Source organism: Anarhichas minor, unplaced genomic scaffold (genome assembly GCF_050575085.1).
Source record: "Anarhichas minor isolate MPS153535 unplaced genomic scaffold, ASM5057508v1 ptg000012l, whole genome shotgun sequence".
Classification (NCBI taxonomy): Eukaryota; Metazoa; Chordata; class Actinopteri; order Perciformes; family Anarhichadidae; genus Anarhichas; species Anarhichas minor.
The window spans coordinates 5,089,393-5,105,000 of record NW_027466458.1 but is presented as its reverse complement, the minus strand read 5'-3'; the positions used below and the strand labels follow the sequence as shown (position 1 = coordinate 5,105,000).

Genomic DNA, 15,608 nt, shown 5'->3' with positions numbered 1-15,608 from the left:
AGCCTCTACCTCGCCATGAACAGCAAAGGAGAACTGTATGGATCGGTGAGTACACCCTGAACACCAAAGGACTTTACTGGGCCAATTCTCAACATATCCGATTTGTAACCAATTGCCAACAGGTGACATATTTTGCATTGCTATACTCAGATTTCCTTCTGCTTGTCTTTCTTTCTGCAGGAGAAGCTCTCTGCAGAATCCGTTTTTAAGGAGCAATTTGAAGAAAACTGGTACAACACCTACTCATCCAACCTCTACCGGCATGGAGAAAAAGGTGCATTTTACTTTGTTGGTTTGAACAAAGATGGGACGTCCCGGGATGGAACGAGGTCAAGGCGACATCAGAGGTTCACTCACTTTCTACCAAGGCCTGTAGACCCGGATAGAGTACCGGAGCTATACAGGGACATACTGGGCCAGAGCTGAGACTGACGGGGCATTACCATGACCCTGTCAGAGCCAGTCTGAGCTGAAAGGCAACCCAAGTGCACCTAATCCTAAACCCCTTCTTGAGGGACATGGAAAATCCTGTTGATCTGGGGATCATAAAAAGTGCTCCAAATCAACACTCTCCACCAATGGCATGGAGGAAGAAAAGAGACCTTCTATGAAACACACTAGCCGGGGAGTTTGACTTAACAGCACTAGGGATCTTCTGTGGAAGATGTGAAGGCCCCTTGACAGACGCAGGCATCTGGGCCCCTAATATTGCCCCTTTATTGGCCTATGCAGAGGCTCCAGTGGCTAAACAGATGACTTTTGGATTTGTTTAAGTTTCCCTGCAAGTCCAAAAATGCATGTTAAAGAGGACAAAAGTGTGGGAACTAATAAGTGAGATTAACAACTGGCTGCTAGTATATTGCTTTTTACTTCTGTGGCTGATGAGTCTTGTCAATTCCACTGTTTTCAGTTAATTTTATTCAAAACACTACTGTGGCTGCTAAGTAAATTATTTATAAAAATGCTTAATCCACTGGCTGGTTTACACTAAAAAGTAGTTTCATGCACTGGAAATCAGCCATGTCTGTTTTGGGAAACAAATCTGAGAGTTGGGGGAATCACTAATAACGGACAGTCTTCTGGGATGGCTCAGAAGGATTCTCCTTTGAAACTGCTCCAAAGAGAGATGCTGCTCAGAACATTATGACTTTTTTACAAAGCCACGCGGAACAAGCAAAGAAGTGCTGATCCAATGGAGTTTTATAAGGACTTGTTCTGTGGTGTACTGTGGCGAACTACTGCGTGTTCTGTTGGAACTCTAGAGGTGCTTTCTAGAACCCAGTGAAGGATTTCTGTTGTTCTTCCACCGACTGCGATCAAACAACGAGCACAGGACCGACAAAGACACCTTTACCTGTTGACAGATTGTATTCTTATTTATAAGTTTTTGTTTCCTAGGACATACATATATTTATTTCAATATATTTATTTATTTTGAGAATATATTTTTACAGGTATGAGATGAAATAAAAAAGGATATCAAGAACAAGCCATGAATATTTTCTTATTTGTTGTGTCATCATCGTATGAACTGCTGCTTTCCATTCTCACAGTGTTATTTATATTCACATCAGTTTTCAGACTTTGTGTTGACAGTGTCGAAAGACCTCGTGTCATATGGGTCAGTGATGAGGCAATCTCTTTACAGTCCAAAATAGGGCACTGTTGCAATATGTCCATTTATCATGTGGACATCTGGGCTTATTATTTGATCTGCTTGTCTGCTTATCTGGAGCTGTTGTTGGACCAACAAGTCCTGGACCTTAAAGCTGGTGTCCAAAATATTTAGAAAATAAAGAGAATGGTCCAAGTCGATGCTGCAGAGACGGAGATTTTCTGACTTTAGTCAAGTGTCAAAGACGCTGGATCTTAAAAATGTCCATAATGCACCTCTTTTTTTAACCCCTCCTTACCTGGTAAACTCCCACAAGTTTCAAACTCCACAACCCCAGCTTGTATTTAATATCTGTAGTCTTTAGACCCATACTCAAGTTTCTCAAGTGATGTCACTTTTGTAACTTTCTCAGACTTGACAAGGCTCCTCCAGCTCCTCCAGAGCCACAAACGACATAATACGGTTATATACCAGCTCAGTAAACATGCAATACCACAATACAATAGGGAAGTTTAATAATAACCAATATGAATAGAGGACTAGGGTAGCATACTTTGCCTTTTCTCACCATACAATAGCACCAATACCTCAAATACCACCTTTTTGCTACTGTGATCTCATCCTAGTAAAGTTTGTTTACGAACCACCATACTGAATGAAGAAAAAAAACATGACCCTTCAAATTCCTTCATGATCAGGAATTCAAAGTTATGTGACAATAAAACTTTGAATTATAGATCAAACTGTCCTTCAAATAGTTTTAGTGAGAGACAAAATTACCAATAAAAGCCAGGTTTTACTGAATTATTTCAAGAATTGAAAAGAAAGTTGGTTTAATGCATTTTTGTTTTTCTAAATTGTTCTTGTAATCATATTTTCAGTGATATCATTGGGAATCTTTAGATATATATTTTAACTGACTGACTGTAAGAATGTCTCACACAAACACAGGAAGGAGAAAGAGAGACCGAGGGAGAGGTGACACATAGTTAAGAGTATGCTCCATACTGAAAGAGATATGATGGCAGTAATGGGAAAGGTGTAGAAAAATAACATGAAGTCATCAATGTAAAGAGACAAGCACGCGCTTCCTCTGACAGACACTGCAATTAGACAAGTGACTGGCAGGCCGAGTGCACTACAGTCTTTCATCCTCCCCTTCACCATCCCTTTATCTCTCTCTTAACCCGCCTGTCCCCGGTGAGTCACCCCTTCTTCTTATGACACCCGAGACTGAATTGACCAGATGTCACTCTAGCAATAGGTGAGAGTAAGACAGCTACGGAGACAGAAATAGGGGTGCTAGAGTTAGGAAATGATTAAGGCAGAACAAAATACTACAGTATGAGAAACAAGAGGGATAATTGTTTTTCAGCCTGCTGAAGGCAGCTCTGTGTTTAGTAGAAAAACAACAGTTGAAAACAATCTTACCTCAAGGTCCAGTTAGCAGTTTTTGATAATTTGATGATAATTTGTGTGTATGTGTATTATTTACTCAATAGTATAACTCAATCGTTTGCCAAACACATGCTGTCGTTCTCATTCTCAAAGCCCTTTCTACTGCAACGCTGAAAGTGACTCTTTACTTCTTTAAAGTTAGCATGCAAACAAGGCTATGTCAGATACTCCACCGTATGGGCCAACAAGCCCTTTGTAGTAGATAAACAATGCTGCTACTACTAATGTGGGGAATTAAGAACCCATTGTTTGAAAACACAACTAAGAATTTAGAGGGATATATCTGTCTCAAGCGTCACAATAAAGTCTATATGTGCTTTGCGAGAACTGAAAGCTGCAGTTAAGGCGCTAAATCCTTGACTACATGGAAAAGACAATTCTCTGACAACTGTGCAAACTCCATCTGCTGATGATAATCTTGTGGTATGATCAAAAGTTGCAGAACTAAAGCTACTAAATGGGGCTTGTTTTGTCAATGTCCGCGCGTGTGTGTGTCTATTTGTCAGTGCGTTCGTTTGTAGGTATTCTGATAATTCAAGTGTAATCAGATTAAGGTAAAGCGGAGTACAACTGGAGTCAGCATAATTTAGTTACCAGAGCTCAGTAACTTGTCAACCTTTCGTATTACCTTGGCGCACTAGAATTACCTGGGGACCATGCGTGATGTAGGAATCTACCCCCACGAAATGTGAAGTAACCTTTGTTCTACTTTGCACAGGCTAAGTGCTCTAACAGGCTTTATGGGGTTATGTGAGTGAAGTACAATGCTTGGACCCCCTACTGTGACACCCAAAGGACCCCTGCGTACTGAGGATCGGAGCGAAACAAAGACTGACCTCACAGAGTACTGAAGCAGATCTCGGTGTTACCTGTCAGCCTGTACCCTTCAACATCTGGCCTATGTTTGCCTGACACTGGGGAAACACCAGCTCTGTCAGATTTGTCTGAAATTGTTTTATGTCTCCAGCTGCATTTCACATCAAGGAGATATTGCCAGGTCGGTGCCAGCATAAAGGCTCATCAGCTCGGCAACATGTTTCAGATAAGATTACAGGGTGCTGCGGTTTACATCTGCCCAGTTGTGCAGGCAGGAGCACGGCTACATTGTGTCTAGTTAAGACACGGGTCAGCGTGTGTATAATCCTCTGATAAGGGCATACAGTGATGAGCCAGAGAGAACATCAGATAGACAGCCCCTGAGTACCAGCATGCGTAGACTGACTGAGAGTGTATGTCAGACACAGACACACACATGCACTCACACACACACAAACACAGAGATCTTAAAACCAGGCAAGAGAGTAAGAGAGGTATGACTTGAAAGTGTGTAAGAAACAGGTGGGTTTCTAAGAGGAAGAATTAGAAAAAAAAGCTGCATGTGGGTTCTTAGTGTTGCCGGCCTGTCAGGTCACAATCTTCCTTTGAAGTGTGTGTGCGTGTGTGTGTGCGTGTGTGTTTGCAGGGAGGGGGAGGCATGTTTATGTGAGTCAAAGTGACTGCGTAGATTCATGTCAGTACAACTTCTGTGTGTGTGTGTGTGTGTGTGTGTGTGATCTGTGAATCTGTGTGAAGGTGAGCCAGGGGTTCTCCTGACTAGAGGGCTGTCTGACTGATGTGTGAAGACTTGTGTGTGCGTGTGTGCGTGTGTTGCTGTATCTCCACCATCCACCCCCTCTCTTCACTCTCTGTCTGTCCTCTGTGGGGTTTTCCATCGACTGGTTAGATCTCCACTTTTGGATCCAGCAAATAATGGTCCACGCAGAGATAACCAGAGCAAAAAAAGTAGACGAGGGAAAAATATCATCTTCTCTTTTAATCATTTCACCTCTTCGTTGCATCTTGCCTGTTCATTTGATGTCCATTAAAAGGTCCATAAAAGGTATAAATGTCTCCCAAGATGCAAGAAAATTCTCTCATCTTTAAAGCCTAAATGGTTACTGTATAAAAGCAGCAGTAAACAGTAAATTCACTAATCTATTCACTGTTGTAAAATGTCACGTCCATTTAAAAACTATTCAAACAATTTGTTGCCACTGTCCCTTTTATGTTCCATAAGGTGTGTGAGTGTTTTTCTCAAATGGCAGGTGTAGAAGTTAGTGATCTCTGCTGGTACCTATCTACGTCCACACAGGTGTTCTTCCTGCAGTCGTCAACACACACATACACACACACTCAAACACTCACACACACTTAAGACATGCGCGCACAATCTGTCATCACCTCTCTGTGCGTGAGATTAATGGTGCCGTGTGAATGACTCGGCTGTGGTGAATTCAGACAAAAAGAAGAAAAAAAAAACGATGTGTCCTTTCCAAATTCTTAGACGTATTAGACAGCTATGAACTCGTCCAACTTTGGACTAACAAATGACTTAACATCCTAAACTCTGACGTATCCACCTGTGGCTTCATCTTAAAACCAAATTCACGTTATGCAGCGACACTCTGTTCAAACACACAAAACTTAAACTTCTCTTGAATCGCCTAAAATTTCAATATACAGAATCTTGGAGTTGCACACGACAATATAAATGCACAAAATTCAAATGTGTTAATCTAAACATATCTACAGTACGCGCCCAACACCTTTGAAGATGATCCATGTGTGTTTTGTTTTAGGAAGAAAGCTCGTGGTCATGAGCGCACTTGAACTTGAAGGCAAGGATCAACTTAAAAAAAAAACAATGTTGACTGTTGGCACCACATGAACCACAGTCTCTTAGTCACATGCTTGTATGCCAAACCATCCAACTCCTTTCGGCACACACGCTTACAGCAATATAATGTCACATGACTGTACTAAGTGAAAAAAAATGATTATTTTTAAAGCTGTGCTAAACAATATTTTATGTCAACAATGGATCAAATGACATGTGTAGCATGAAATATGTCGCTTGTTGTGATGTACCACAGAGTATTATCAACAACTCTGCAGTTCCTGTCAGCTCTACAGAGATTCTTAGTCCCTTTCAGCTCATCGTTTCGGTTTTACAGTCCGCAACTTTACTGTGTTCCAGACACTTTGTCGCACCCTTCGGCATCTGAGGGCACCGGACTTTCAAGTAACTACAATGTAAACCTGTCTGCGTCATTGTTAGATGCTCAGAGAAAATGCTGGAAACTGATGACTTAGTATAAGGAACACAAAGATGAGGGCAGCTTGATCGGTAAAACAAACACAGAACTATCAACCAGAAGGTCGGTATTTGAGTTATTTTGAAGTTAGTGATCTTTCTGATGTGTTTTCTATACTTGTGTTACATGGGTAGTTTTAATTAGTTCACATGGTTTTAAGCCCAAACACACTATGTTTTCCCTAACCCATTAAAAAAAACAGCCGATGCAGGTTGAAGATATTGACAAAAGCCGGATAGATGTTCTGTATTTACTACAATGAATTAAAATGTTGAAGACTATTACTCTGAATAGCAAAAGCATTGTTTCAAGAAAGGGAATACATTTAGAATAATAGAAAGTACAGCCTAAACAGGGTGAAGAAGTTGACCAAAACAGTGTTAAATTATCCCAGAGGACACAACAATACACAGTCAAACCACATCAGAGGCTAAAGTAAACCAAGTGCACCTCCAAACCCTCCTGCTGTTTTCTCTCGGTCTGTTTCCAATGAAAGAGTGTTACCTGACATATTGCAGATCAAAGATTCACACCGGTGCACATATTTTCAACCCTGTTATCATCGACCGTTCAGAAGCCGCTGTACGACATGTTGTTGAGCAGAACGCACCGTGCAGATTCCATGTCAAATACCCATCTAACCACTGTCTTCAGCTCATATCCACTAACCACAAATTACAAACAACACGGAATAATATTGGGCAGAGAACGAAAGTTAGTTCTTTCACATTCCTGGATAATGTTGTATTTTCCTTTTATAAACAACAAGTTTGTTTCTTAGCTAATCATGAAAGTCACATTACTTTTTCTGTTAGTTTACAATGTGTGTTGCAATTAAGATTTTCACTGGCCCTACGGTCACAAAACAGTGCCAGCACATACAAAATAATTCCCTTTTAAGTCATGTAAAAACAGGCCATAATCGGTGGTGCAAGGGTTTTACATGAAATAAGTGTTTGTCTGTAACTGCAAACTGTTTCCATCGTATAACTTTAATTCATTTAGCTGACTGAATTATGCTTCTGGGTGCAACAACAAACTCAGTTGAACCTGCAGGTGTTCAGATTGTTTAAAAAAAAAAAACGTGTTCAGGAAATGCTCTTTGTGACGTTGAACTCAAGCAGAATAACCACTTAAGCTGGCGTAGCTGGACGTCCTCTGGATGGAGAGCGACTTTAAGTTAATTTCCTCCATTTAGTTGTACTGTGTGAAATCTCTGGCCTCTCATTCCTGAATGTCAAATGATTGAGGGAAGAAAAGACGTCAAGTAAGAAACACAGCAGCCACACAAGTTTTCTGTATAAGTTATTCAACATGTGGGAGAATGAGTTCCCACTATAATTGATTCCACCTGTTTATATCAAAACAATACAAAGAATCTACAGACATGCTTGCAGCTTTCTGAGGCACCTCTTTGGCACTGCAGTGAATTGATCTATATGCTAACATCAGCATGCTAACATCAGCATGCTAACATGCTCACGGTGACAATGTCAACATGCACCTCAGGTAATGTGTTCACCATATTCACTATTTTAGATTGATTTTTCTTTTCAAACTTCCTGTCACGAGCTCACTGGATGTGAAACTGCAACTTGAGAGTGAGTGGAAGTGCAGAGAAAGAGGTCCTGGGAACTGCTGGGAGTGAAGAGAAGGGTTTAGAGATGCGACAGCGGACACTTATTCCCTGGTGGTTCACCACCCTCGTAGTGAAAAAATCATTTGTGCGGCTTCACAGCGGACATGTTCGCTCAATGCTATGGATTCACGGACAAATTCACTCTTAACTTCTTAATAGGAGCAGAAACATCCAGAAACATGCCAGATGAGGAGGGGTACAGGGAAGGAGAGGGAGACCAGGGAGTGGTAAAATCTGCCGCATTTGGAAAGATACAGTGAGAGATACAATCGAGTTATGTGTTATATTGTATTTAATGTGTTTTTAGGTCCCACAACACTTGGAGCATGCCTTGATTTGTTTCTGTAGTAAATGAGTTAGGACTAAATGATATTTCACATTTGAAATGATGATAGCAACACAGATTATAACAAATGAAAGTTATACAAATTCAATGCATTTGCCTTTGCCTTTGTAAACTTGGTGTATGAAATACACTTATTTGCTTTCTTGCAAAAAATTAGATGGGAAGATCGATACCACTCTTTATGTGTAAAGTGTGATGGTTAGCCTAGCTTAGCGTAAAGACTGGAAGCAGGGAGGACCAGCTAGTCTGACTCTGTCTAAAGGTCACAAATTAAGTCAATATATCATATTTATTTAACAGAAACAGAAATCTAAAATGTACAGAAGCAGAAATGTTACAGACATAATTGATGATTTTATAGGGAGTTCCGTGTACAGTGTACAGTTCCGTGTACAGTTCCGTGTACAGTCTCTGCTGGTTGTCACACTACTTCTGTCTTTGTGTCTGAGACACGAAGGTCATAGTCCGCAACAGTTTAACAGTCATTTTAGCCAACTGGAAAAAAAACACTGTAAACCCATGAGGACACGTGCCCATCTGTTGATGGACTTGATCACATTGCCTTTACCACTTGGCCTCCTGTCACAACCCAGCATTTCATATATCATAATAAAGCCAGTGAGATTAGTGTGTCCTTCAGGACTCATCAACAGCATGAAAGCTGCCATATATTTAGGCAGGCCAGTTTGAACCTATACATGTTTTTGATCACTGGAGGAAATCGCAGCCACAAAAAGAGGTATCACAAACAGTATGAAATGGACATATATGATTTAGAAATTACCATATTCTTGAAATAAATTCACACCTTGAGGGGTCACAACCCCCAGGACGCTCCTAAATACTCAGCAGACCCTGAATTCAATAATGACCAAAGCTGTATTTTTATTATCAGCCGTCACGGGTAGTCTAACACCACTCAGCCTCTGGGGGTACACACACACACACACACACACACACACACACACACACACACACACACACACACACACACACACACACACACACACACACAGGGTGGAAGTAATTAAAGCAAGTGGAGCTAAATTGAAGTATATTGAACTCATCTCTCACACGCTCCCGCTCTGTCAATAGATCACTCGCCAAGTGCTATCGACCGCTGCAGAGACTTCCCTCTAACACACCTCTTTGCAGTGTGTGCTTCAGTGTGTGCGTGTGTGTGTGTGTGTGTGTGTGATGTGAGCTATAGGAATGAGAGAAACGGACAGAGAGGACAGCATAATTTAGTTAGAGGGAGAGACATAAAGTGATGCTCAGTCCAGCAGAATTGGCAAAAGCTAATTTTAGGACTGCCCGTCATGCTATAACTCTTCATCCCTCATTTCCCCTTCTCTCTCTCTCTTTTTGTCATATTTTCCTGTCACCTAATCTGCCCTCTCCTCTTTTCCCACCTCACTGTTTTATTCCTTCTCTCTAAATCCCTTCATCTCTATCCATCTTGTGGGAGGGGTAATGATTTTAACTAAATGAGAGTCTTGCACTTCCCCTCCCCACTAGATTAGCGGATCAATGGAACAGCGCTTGTGTGTCCATCATGGGGGAGATGCCCGTGTGTGTGAGTGTGTGTGTGTGTGTTTGTTAAGTCCACCATAGACTGTATAGTCATCATAAATACCCGATACCACAGGTGACTCCGCACTGCACCGAGGACAAAGCCCTGCAGATGAGAAACGACAAGTAAAAAAATGACGGCAGAGATTTTCCAGAAGCGGCAGGGGAGCAGAAAGCTATGGATTTTTACTGAATAATCGGTTGGAATTCTCCACAAGGTCTTGACATGACAAATGTGTGTCAAACACACCATCAATGGTGGAGGAGAAGAATGCCTCTGCTGCTCTGTTGAAATGCCTTTCCCCTCTGCTTGATGTGAATTCAATTGGAGTTGAATTGATTATCTCCTATTTGTGATCAATCCTAAGTGGGTTTGCATCCAGTGGCTCAGTTCTTCCACTGTGTGTCTGAGCTGCACCTCCTTCCATTTATTCTGTTTGCCTGCCTTCCCCACCTCTCTCTATGTGATGCTCGTGATGTGTTTGATATGATTTGAAAGGCTGAATTATATTGATAATCCAATTTTGGTGAGAGTTGATTTTGATTTAATTAATTTATTCGATGAACAGGTAAATAACCAAACAAAACAAGAAAACCAAAATGTTTGTTTAAATAAATCTAAGTCAGCTACAAAAATGAAATGAGATGACATAAGAAGGCTGCTCTGGAAGGATGCATCACTCAGAAAATCGTGCCGAAACACAGTCAAAGGAAAAACATTATTTCCAAGTTGGGGCGCATTTTCCATAAAGTCGCTCACGTTTCTTTTGGGCTTTTCAGTTACATTTAGTTTCCTAACCCTATAACCATCCTGTAGCTACCATGCACACTTATTGTAGAAAGAAGTCATTGTAAAAACTTTAGCGTTAAACATGATCATATAGTATTTGAAACCAACAAACTCTTAGTGGTAAACAGGTATAATTATTCCTAAATTACAGATACACAACCCGCAACTCCACCTCCAAGACCTGTATTTTTGTTTTTATTTGTAAAACAAGGTAATCATTTCGAGTAAGTTAATGCCTCTATTTCTCTACTGCACCACTGAGCACCTGTTGCTTAATATAAGAGATCCAGAGGATCTGTTAATAACATTCAGTTGTTATCAAACAGTCACACATTATAAAGCAAATCTTAAAAAAGTGGTCCTGTGCCTCGCCTCTCCCCATTCTGCAGCATGCTGAAGAGGCCACTTGAGGAAGTGTCATATGAGTGTATTTTAATATGTTTAAAGGCACCACACCATTTCATTAAAACAGCAAAATATTGCACAGCAGGGAAATCTTCAGAAGAAGTGCACACCACATCACTCGCGGTCTAACCTCCTTCGCTCGTAATAACCACTGGTATGGCAACCACTGAACTATGGAAATCGTGGAAATGATGTAGAACACAATTTGAAATGCAATCCCGTCAGGAACAATCCAGGAACACATCATGTATAATGTCCATAAGTGTGGGACTACCCCAGCTGAGAAACTTTCCCACATGAATGCTCCTGGGATGCTTAAGGGTCTTTCCTTTGAAGGCTATACAGCACCTAACCTCATTGTCTGTGATGCTTTATTTGTTTTGTTTGCGGCTCTGCATTAAAGGTCCAGTATGTGTAGATCTATTGGTAGAAATGTAAATAGAAAAATAATAAATATCTAGAAATTGTATGCATGCTTTGATAAATGAGGCCCCTGCACTGTGTACATCAGCTAGCATCCTTTTGCTGGTCCATTTCTACATTTCTTATTGCTGGAATTGATTGGAAGTGATTTGTTTGCACACTTGCATTACCACACTCTGCAAGTACCTAGAGTGTGTATCAGGTCACTTGCATTCTTGCGTGTTAGTAGAGCACAACAACAACAGCAACCCGCTCAATTAAACATTGCTCAAAGACCCACTAAAAGTAAAAAACTAAAAACTCACAGGGTGCCTATAAAATCGCAAAATCATTGCAGTTTTAGGGAATGACTCGTTAGACTATCTGTGTTTATTAGAATGGTGTTCATAGCAAACTGATATGCAATTTGATACAATGATACATAGCGTCCTGCAGAGTTCAAACAATCAGTCGGTGCTGTTTAGCCGCACCACTATTTAATATAGATATCAAGCGGCCTTATTGAGCAATGACACCTGAGAGTATTTGGCATGCAAACACAAACACACACAGAGATACACACCCACACGCACACACACCCACACGCACACACACACACACACACACACACACACACACACACACACACACATACACCAACACACGTCCATGCATGCTGTGTGCAGATTTCCGTTCCATATGGACGGCCTATCAAAGCATGGTGGTTTCCTCCTGTTAGTGTGACAGCTCTTAAGCCTCACACATGAAAGACTGACAGGGAAGTTTTATTACACCTTTTCTCAAAGCAAGAAGTGTATGAGTGTGTGTGTGTGTGTGTGTGTGTGTGTGTGTGTGTGTGTGTGTGTGTGTGTGTGGTACTGTGTTCTTAACTTGTGTAGACGACAGTCAGGCAGAAGAGTTGTCAGATTTTCAGAACAAAACATGGCTTCATAACAACACAGCCTTCCTCGATGCTTTTATCTGTTGCTGTTTTATGAAACATGTAGCTGTCGGTACAAACACGGAGGACTAGTCCTCACACACACACACAGATGAGGCTCAGCTGGTCTGGTTTTTTGAATAATAAAGCCTCTAAGAGAGAACAGTACATCATGCTGATGCAACAATGTCATGCCAAAAATATAGAAGTCAAAACATTGACTCGGTAGAGATCCTTGAGTAGAATATTTAAAGGTATCATCTCAAGACATTTTTACAGTGGAGGTGGGAGTCGAATATCAGTTTATCCCACTTTCTGTCTGTGATGAAGTCCTTGGAACATAAAGGTGATCTTGGTAGAACCCCCTCGGTGGATCTATTTGAAGATAGAAACGGGTTCTCAATAGAATATATGGTCATAGTCAGCACCTTTACTTCTAAGAGTAAACTACATTTCATGAGACAAGATGCATCAGGATCTCGCTTCTCACATCTGCTTAACAATTTCTTTGGGGAAAGAAATCATGAAAAGGTGGATTAATACAAAAACAAACAGCTGTGAACCCAACTCTGACATATTTTCACCTAAACAGAGCAACATCATCATGAATTTGGAAACATGTTTCTTGCCACCTGGTAAAAGTCACTCTCAGTCTTTTAGCTCTGTGTTTGGTCTCTATCTCCTGAGGGAAATGCTCAACTATATGTTCAACACCTCGTTGCCAACAGTATCTGCCTTCATGTTTGGTACTGAGCCGGTAGTGTATAATGTTTGTTTTTAAAGCATTTCAATGAAAACAATGCTGAGAGCAACAGAGTTAATAAACCAATAAAGTTCATTACACATATTCACCCGATCCCTTGTTAATGTGAAAAAATATGAATTAAAGCCTCAGCAAAGAGTTTGAGTAATTTAATTGCGTACTTTGCATGTCACCTTATTGTAAGTACGATAACTTACACGACAGTTAACTACGACAAAAGGAGGATTGCCCTATTAAAACTATAGCGTGCATGTACAATGAAATCACTGGATACACAAGTGAACTATAATGATTATGTTATCACTCAGTGGGCTTGTTCTTACCAGTCACAGCTGCTGTGCGAACACAGACAAACACGCACACAGGTGGAAGGTATCTGATCATGTCTTATTTTGTGGTTGTGTCACCTCTGCCTCACTGATAATTTATCTTTAAATGGAGAGAGAGACCTTAACAAAGAAATATATATAGAGAGAGAGAGGTGCTGCGATGACAGTAACCATACCTGAGTCATTACGACATGTGGAGGTGACGGACAATATTTTGAAAAGCATCCGTCCTTGTGTGTGTGCAAAATAAATGTCAGCAGAGCTATGGAATGCTTGTCTTATACATAGGCTACCTCATGAACAAATACAGACAGTAACTATGTCAATAGAGGCCTAAGAGTACTGTAAGAATCATGCAAATGCACACACACACACACACACACAAAACCACACACATGTTGTTATCAGAAGATCAGGATATGAGTGATCACTGCCTTTCGAAGCCAGGGAGTTTCCTTTCCCGACTGCGGCTCTATTAAAACAGTGTGTGTGTCGGTGTGTGTGTGTGTGTGTGTGTAGTCTTTACCACTTCCAAGCAGCTTTGACCTGCCAGGAGATAAACAACCTCGGCACCTCAGGTTGTTCTTAGATATACACACTCATGAGCGCAGGTAAGCACATGCACTCACACACTCACTCTCTTTCTCTTCAGGGAAGCAGTGTATCATATGTTTGCTCTTCATTGGCGAACCTTGGAAGTGAAAGAAAGCAGTGTGTTTGCTCATCAAGAGCCCCATTCAGTAATTCTGTCACTTGTCGTATCACAATACAAAGCTGTAAATGACACCGTAGATCACATGCTTCAACACTACGACTGAGATGTATGAGGGCAAAGCCTCTGACCTGCCGGCAGCCGAGGCAAAGAGAGTGACAGTTAACAAGCGAACAGTATTATTGAGAAGAGATTTGGTGCACTACTGGGTACCGAAATCAATGACATGTAATTATAATGCTACGCTCATATTCAGGGTATATGAAATGAGTTGTGTACTTTAAGTCATTGAAAGCATAGAAGGGTTTCCAGCTCTGCAAAGGGTTTCTTTGACGTAAACAAGGTTGAAGACCCCTGACAAACACTTTTATTCAAAGACATAGCTAAGGAGAACATACATGTGATTTTGGGCTGTGTAAAATAAATTGACTTGACCTCATAGACTCAAGTCTCAACAACAAGGACTTGAGACTTGACTTACGTGAAACTCCCAAGACTTGAGACTGAAAGACTTGTGTTGTTGAGAGGTGAAATCCGAGCACACAACTTGTATATTTAATATTTCATTAAAATTAGGTGTGACTTGGACATGCTTCCGCAACAGACAAAGCGGTTCTGAATTGAATTACTAGAAACTGGGACTTAAATGTTGTAAAGAAGGTAAAACAAAGTTTTCCATTAATTTCCTCTAAAACAAAGTGAAGCTCTTCTAGCTACAGTGCAGAAACTATGTACAGCATTGGCCACATCGGTTTGCTCCTCTTTCTACTATCTTGCTCCTGTCTGGTTCTCTCCTCCAAAGAGGCTGAATCCAGGCCAATCCTGCCCAGCTGTGGAGCGTTGAGTCTGGACATGTCAGGACGTGCACACCCCTGAACATCCACAGAACTGGTGATTTATCTGTGTGGGACTTTAGTGTGCTTTAATCGCTGACAAGAAACACACACACACACACACACGCACACACACGCAGGCACATGCAGGCACATGCACACAGTGACAGGTGAGTTTGTATATACAGTGTGTATGTGAGAGAGTAGAGTTCAGTCAATGTGTGCACTTTGTGTCAGTGTGTTTATTCCAGAGTATGTGTGTGTTTGTGAGTTTGCAAGAGTGTATGGATAAGTGTATGTGTCCCGATACCGATGCTTGAAGTCAGGTGGGCTGGCACATCTAGGGTCCCCTTTGAAGGTGTGTTCATGTACACACACACATGCAATACACACACACACACACACACACACACACACACACACACACACACACACACTGACCAGCTGTTTCTCTCTTCCATTGCTCTTTGATGTCTCTACTTTTTCCATCCTACCCATAGTGCATCTCTCTCTCTCTCACACACACACACACACTTTTAAAAACTAATGATAATTGACCTTTTCCCCATAGAGTCCTGCTCAGATAGAGAATTAAATAAAAAATGGGACATTATTCTATTATAACAGCACTGCAAAAACAGCCCTATCTTAATAAGTCATTGAGTCTATT

The 15,608-nt window shown here is 41.0% G+C and overlaps 1 protein-coding gene across 1 annotated transcript in view; it reads left to right on the top strand.

Moving 5' to 3' along the window:
* LOC142948633 (fibroblast growth factor 20-like) overlaps positions 1 to 426 on the top strand; it is a 1,707-nt gene extending 1,281 nt beyond the window's left edge. The window contains exons 2-3 of the mRNA XM_076090766.1: positions 1 to 45; positions 181 to 426. The exon at positions 1 to 45 is cut by the window's left edge and continues 59 nt beyond it. Coding sequence (XP_075946881.1) covers positions 1 to 45; positions 181 to 426 — 291 coding nt within the window. The remainder of the gene's footprint in view (positions 46 to 180) is intronic.
* Positions 427 to 15,608: the final 15,182 nt, after the last annotated feature.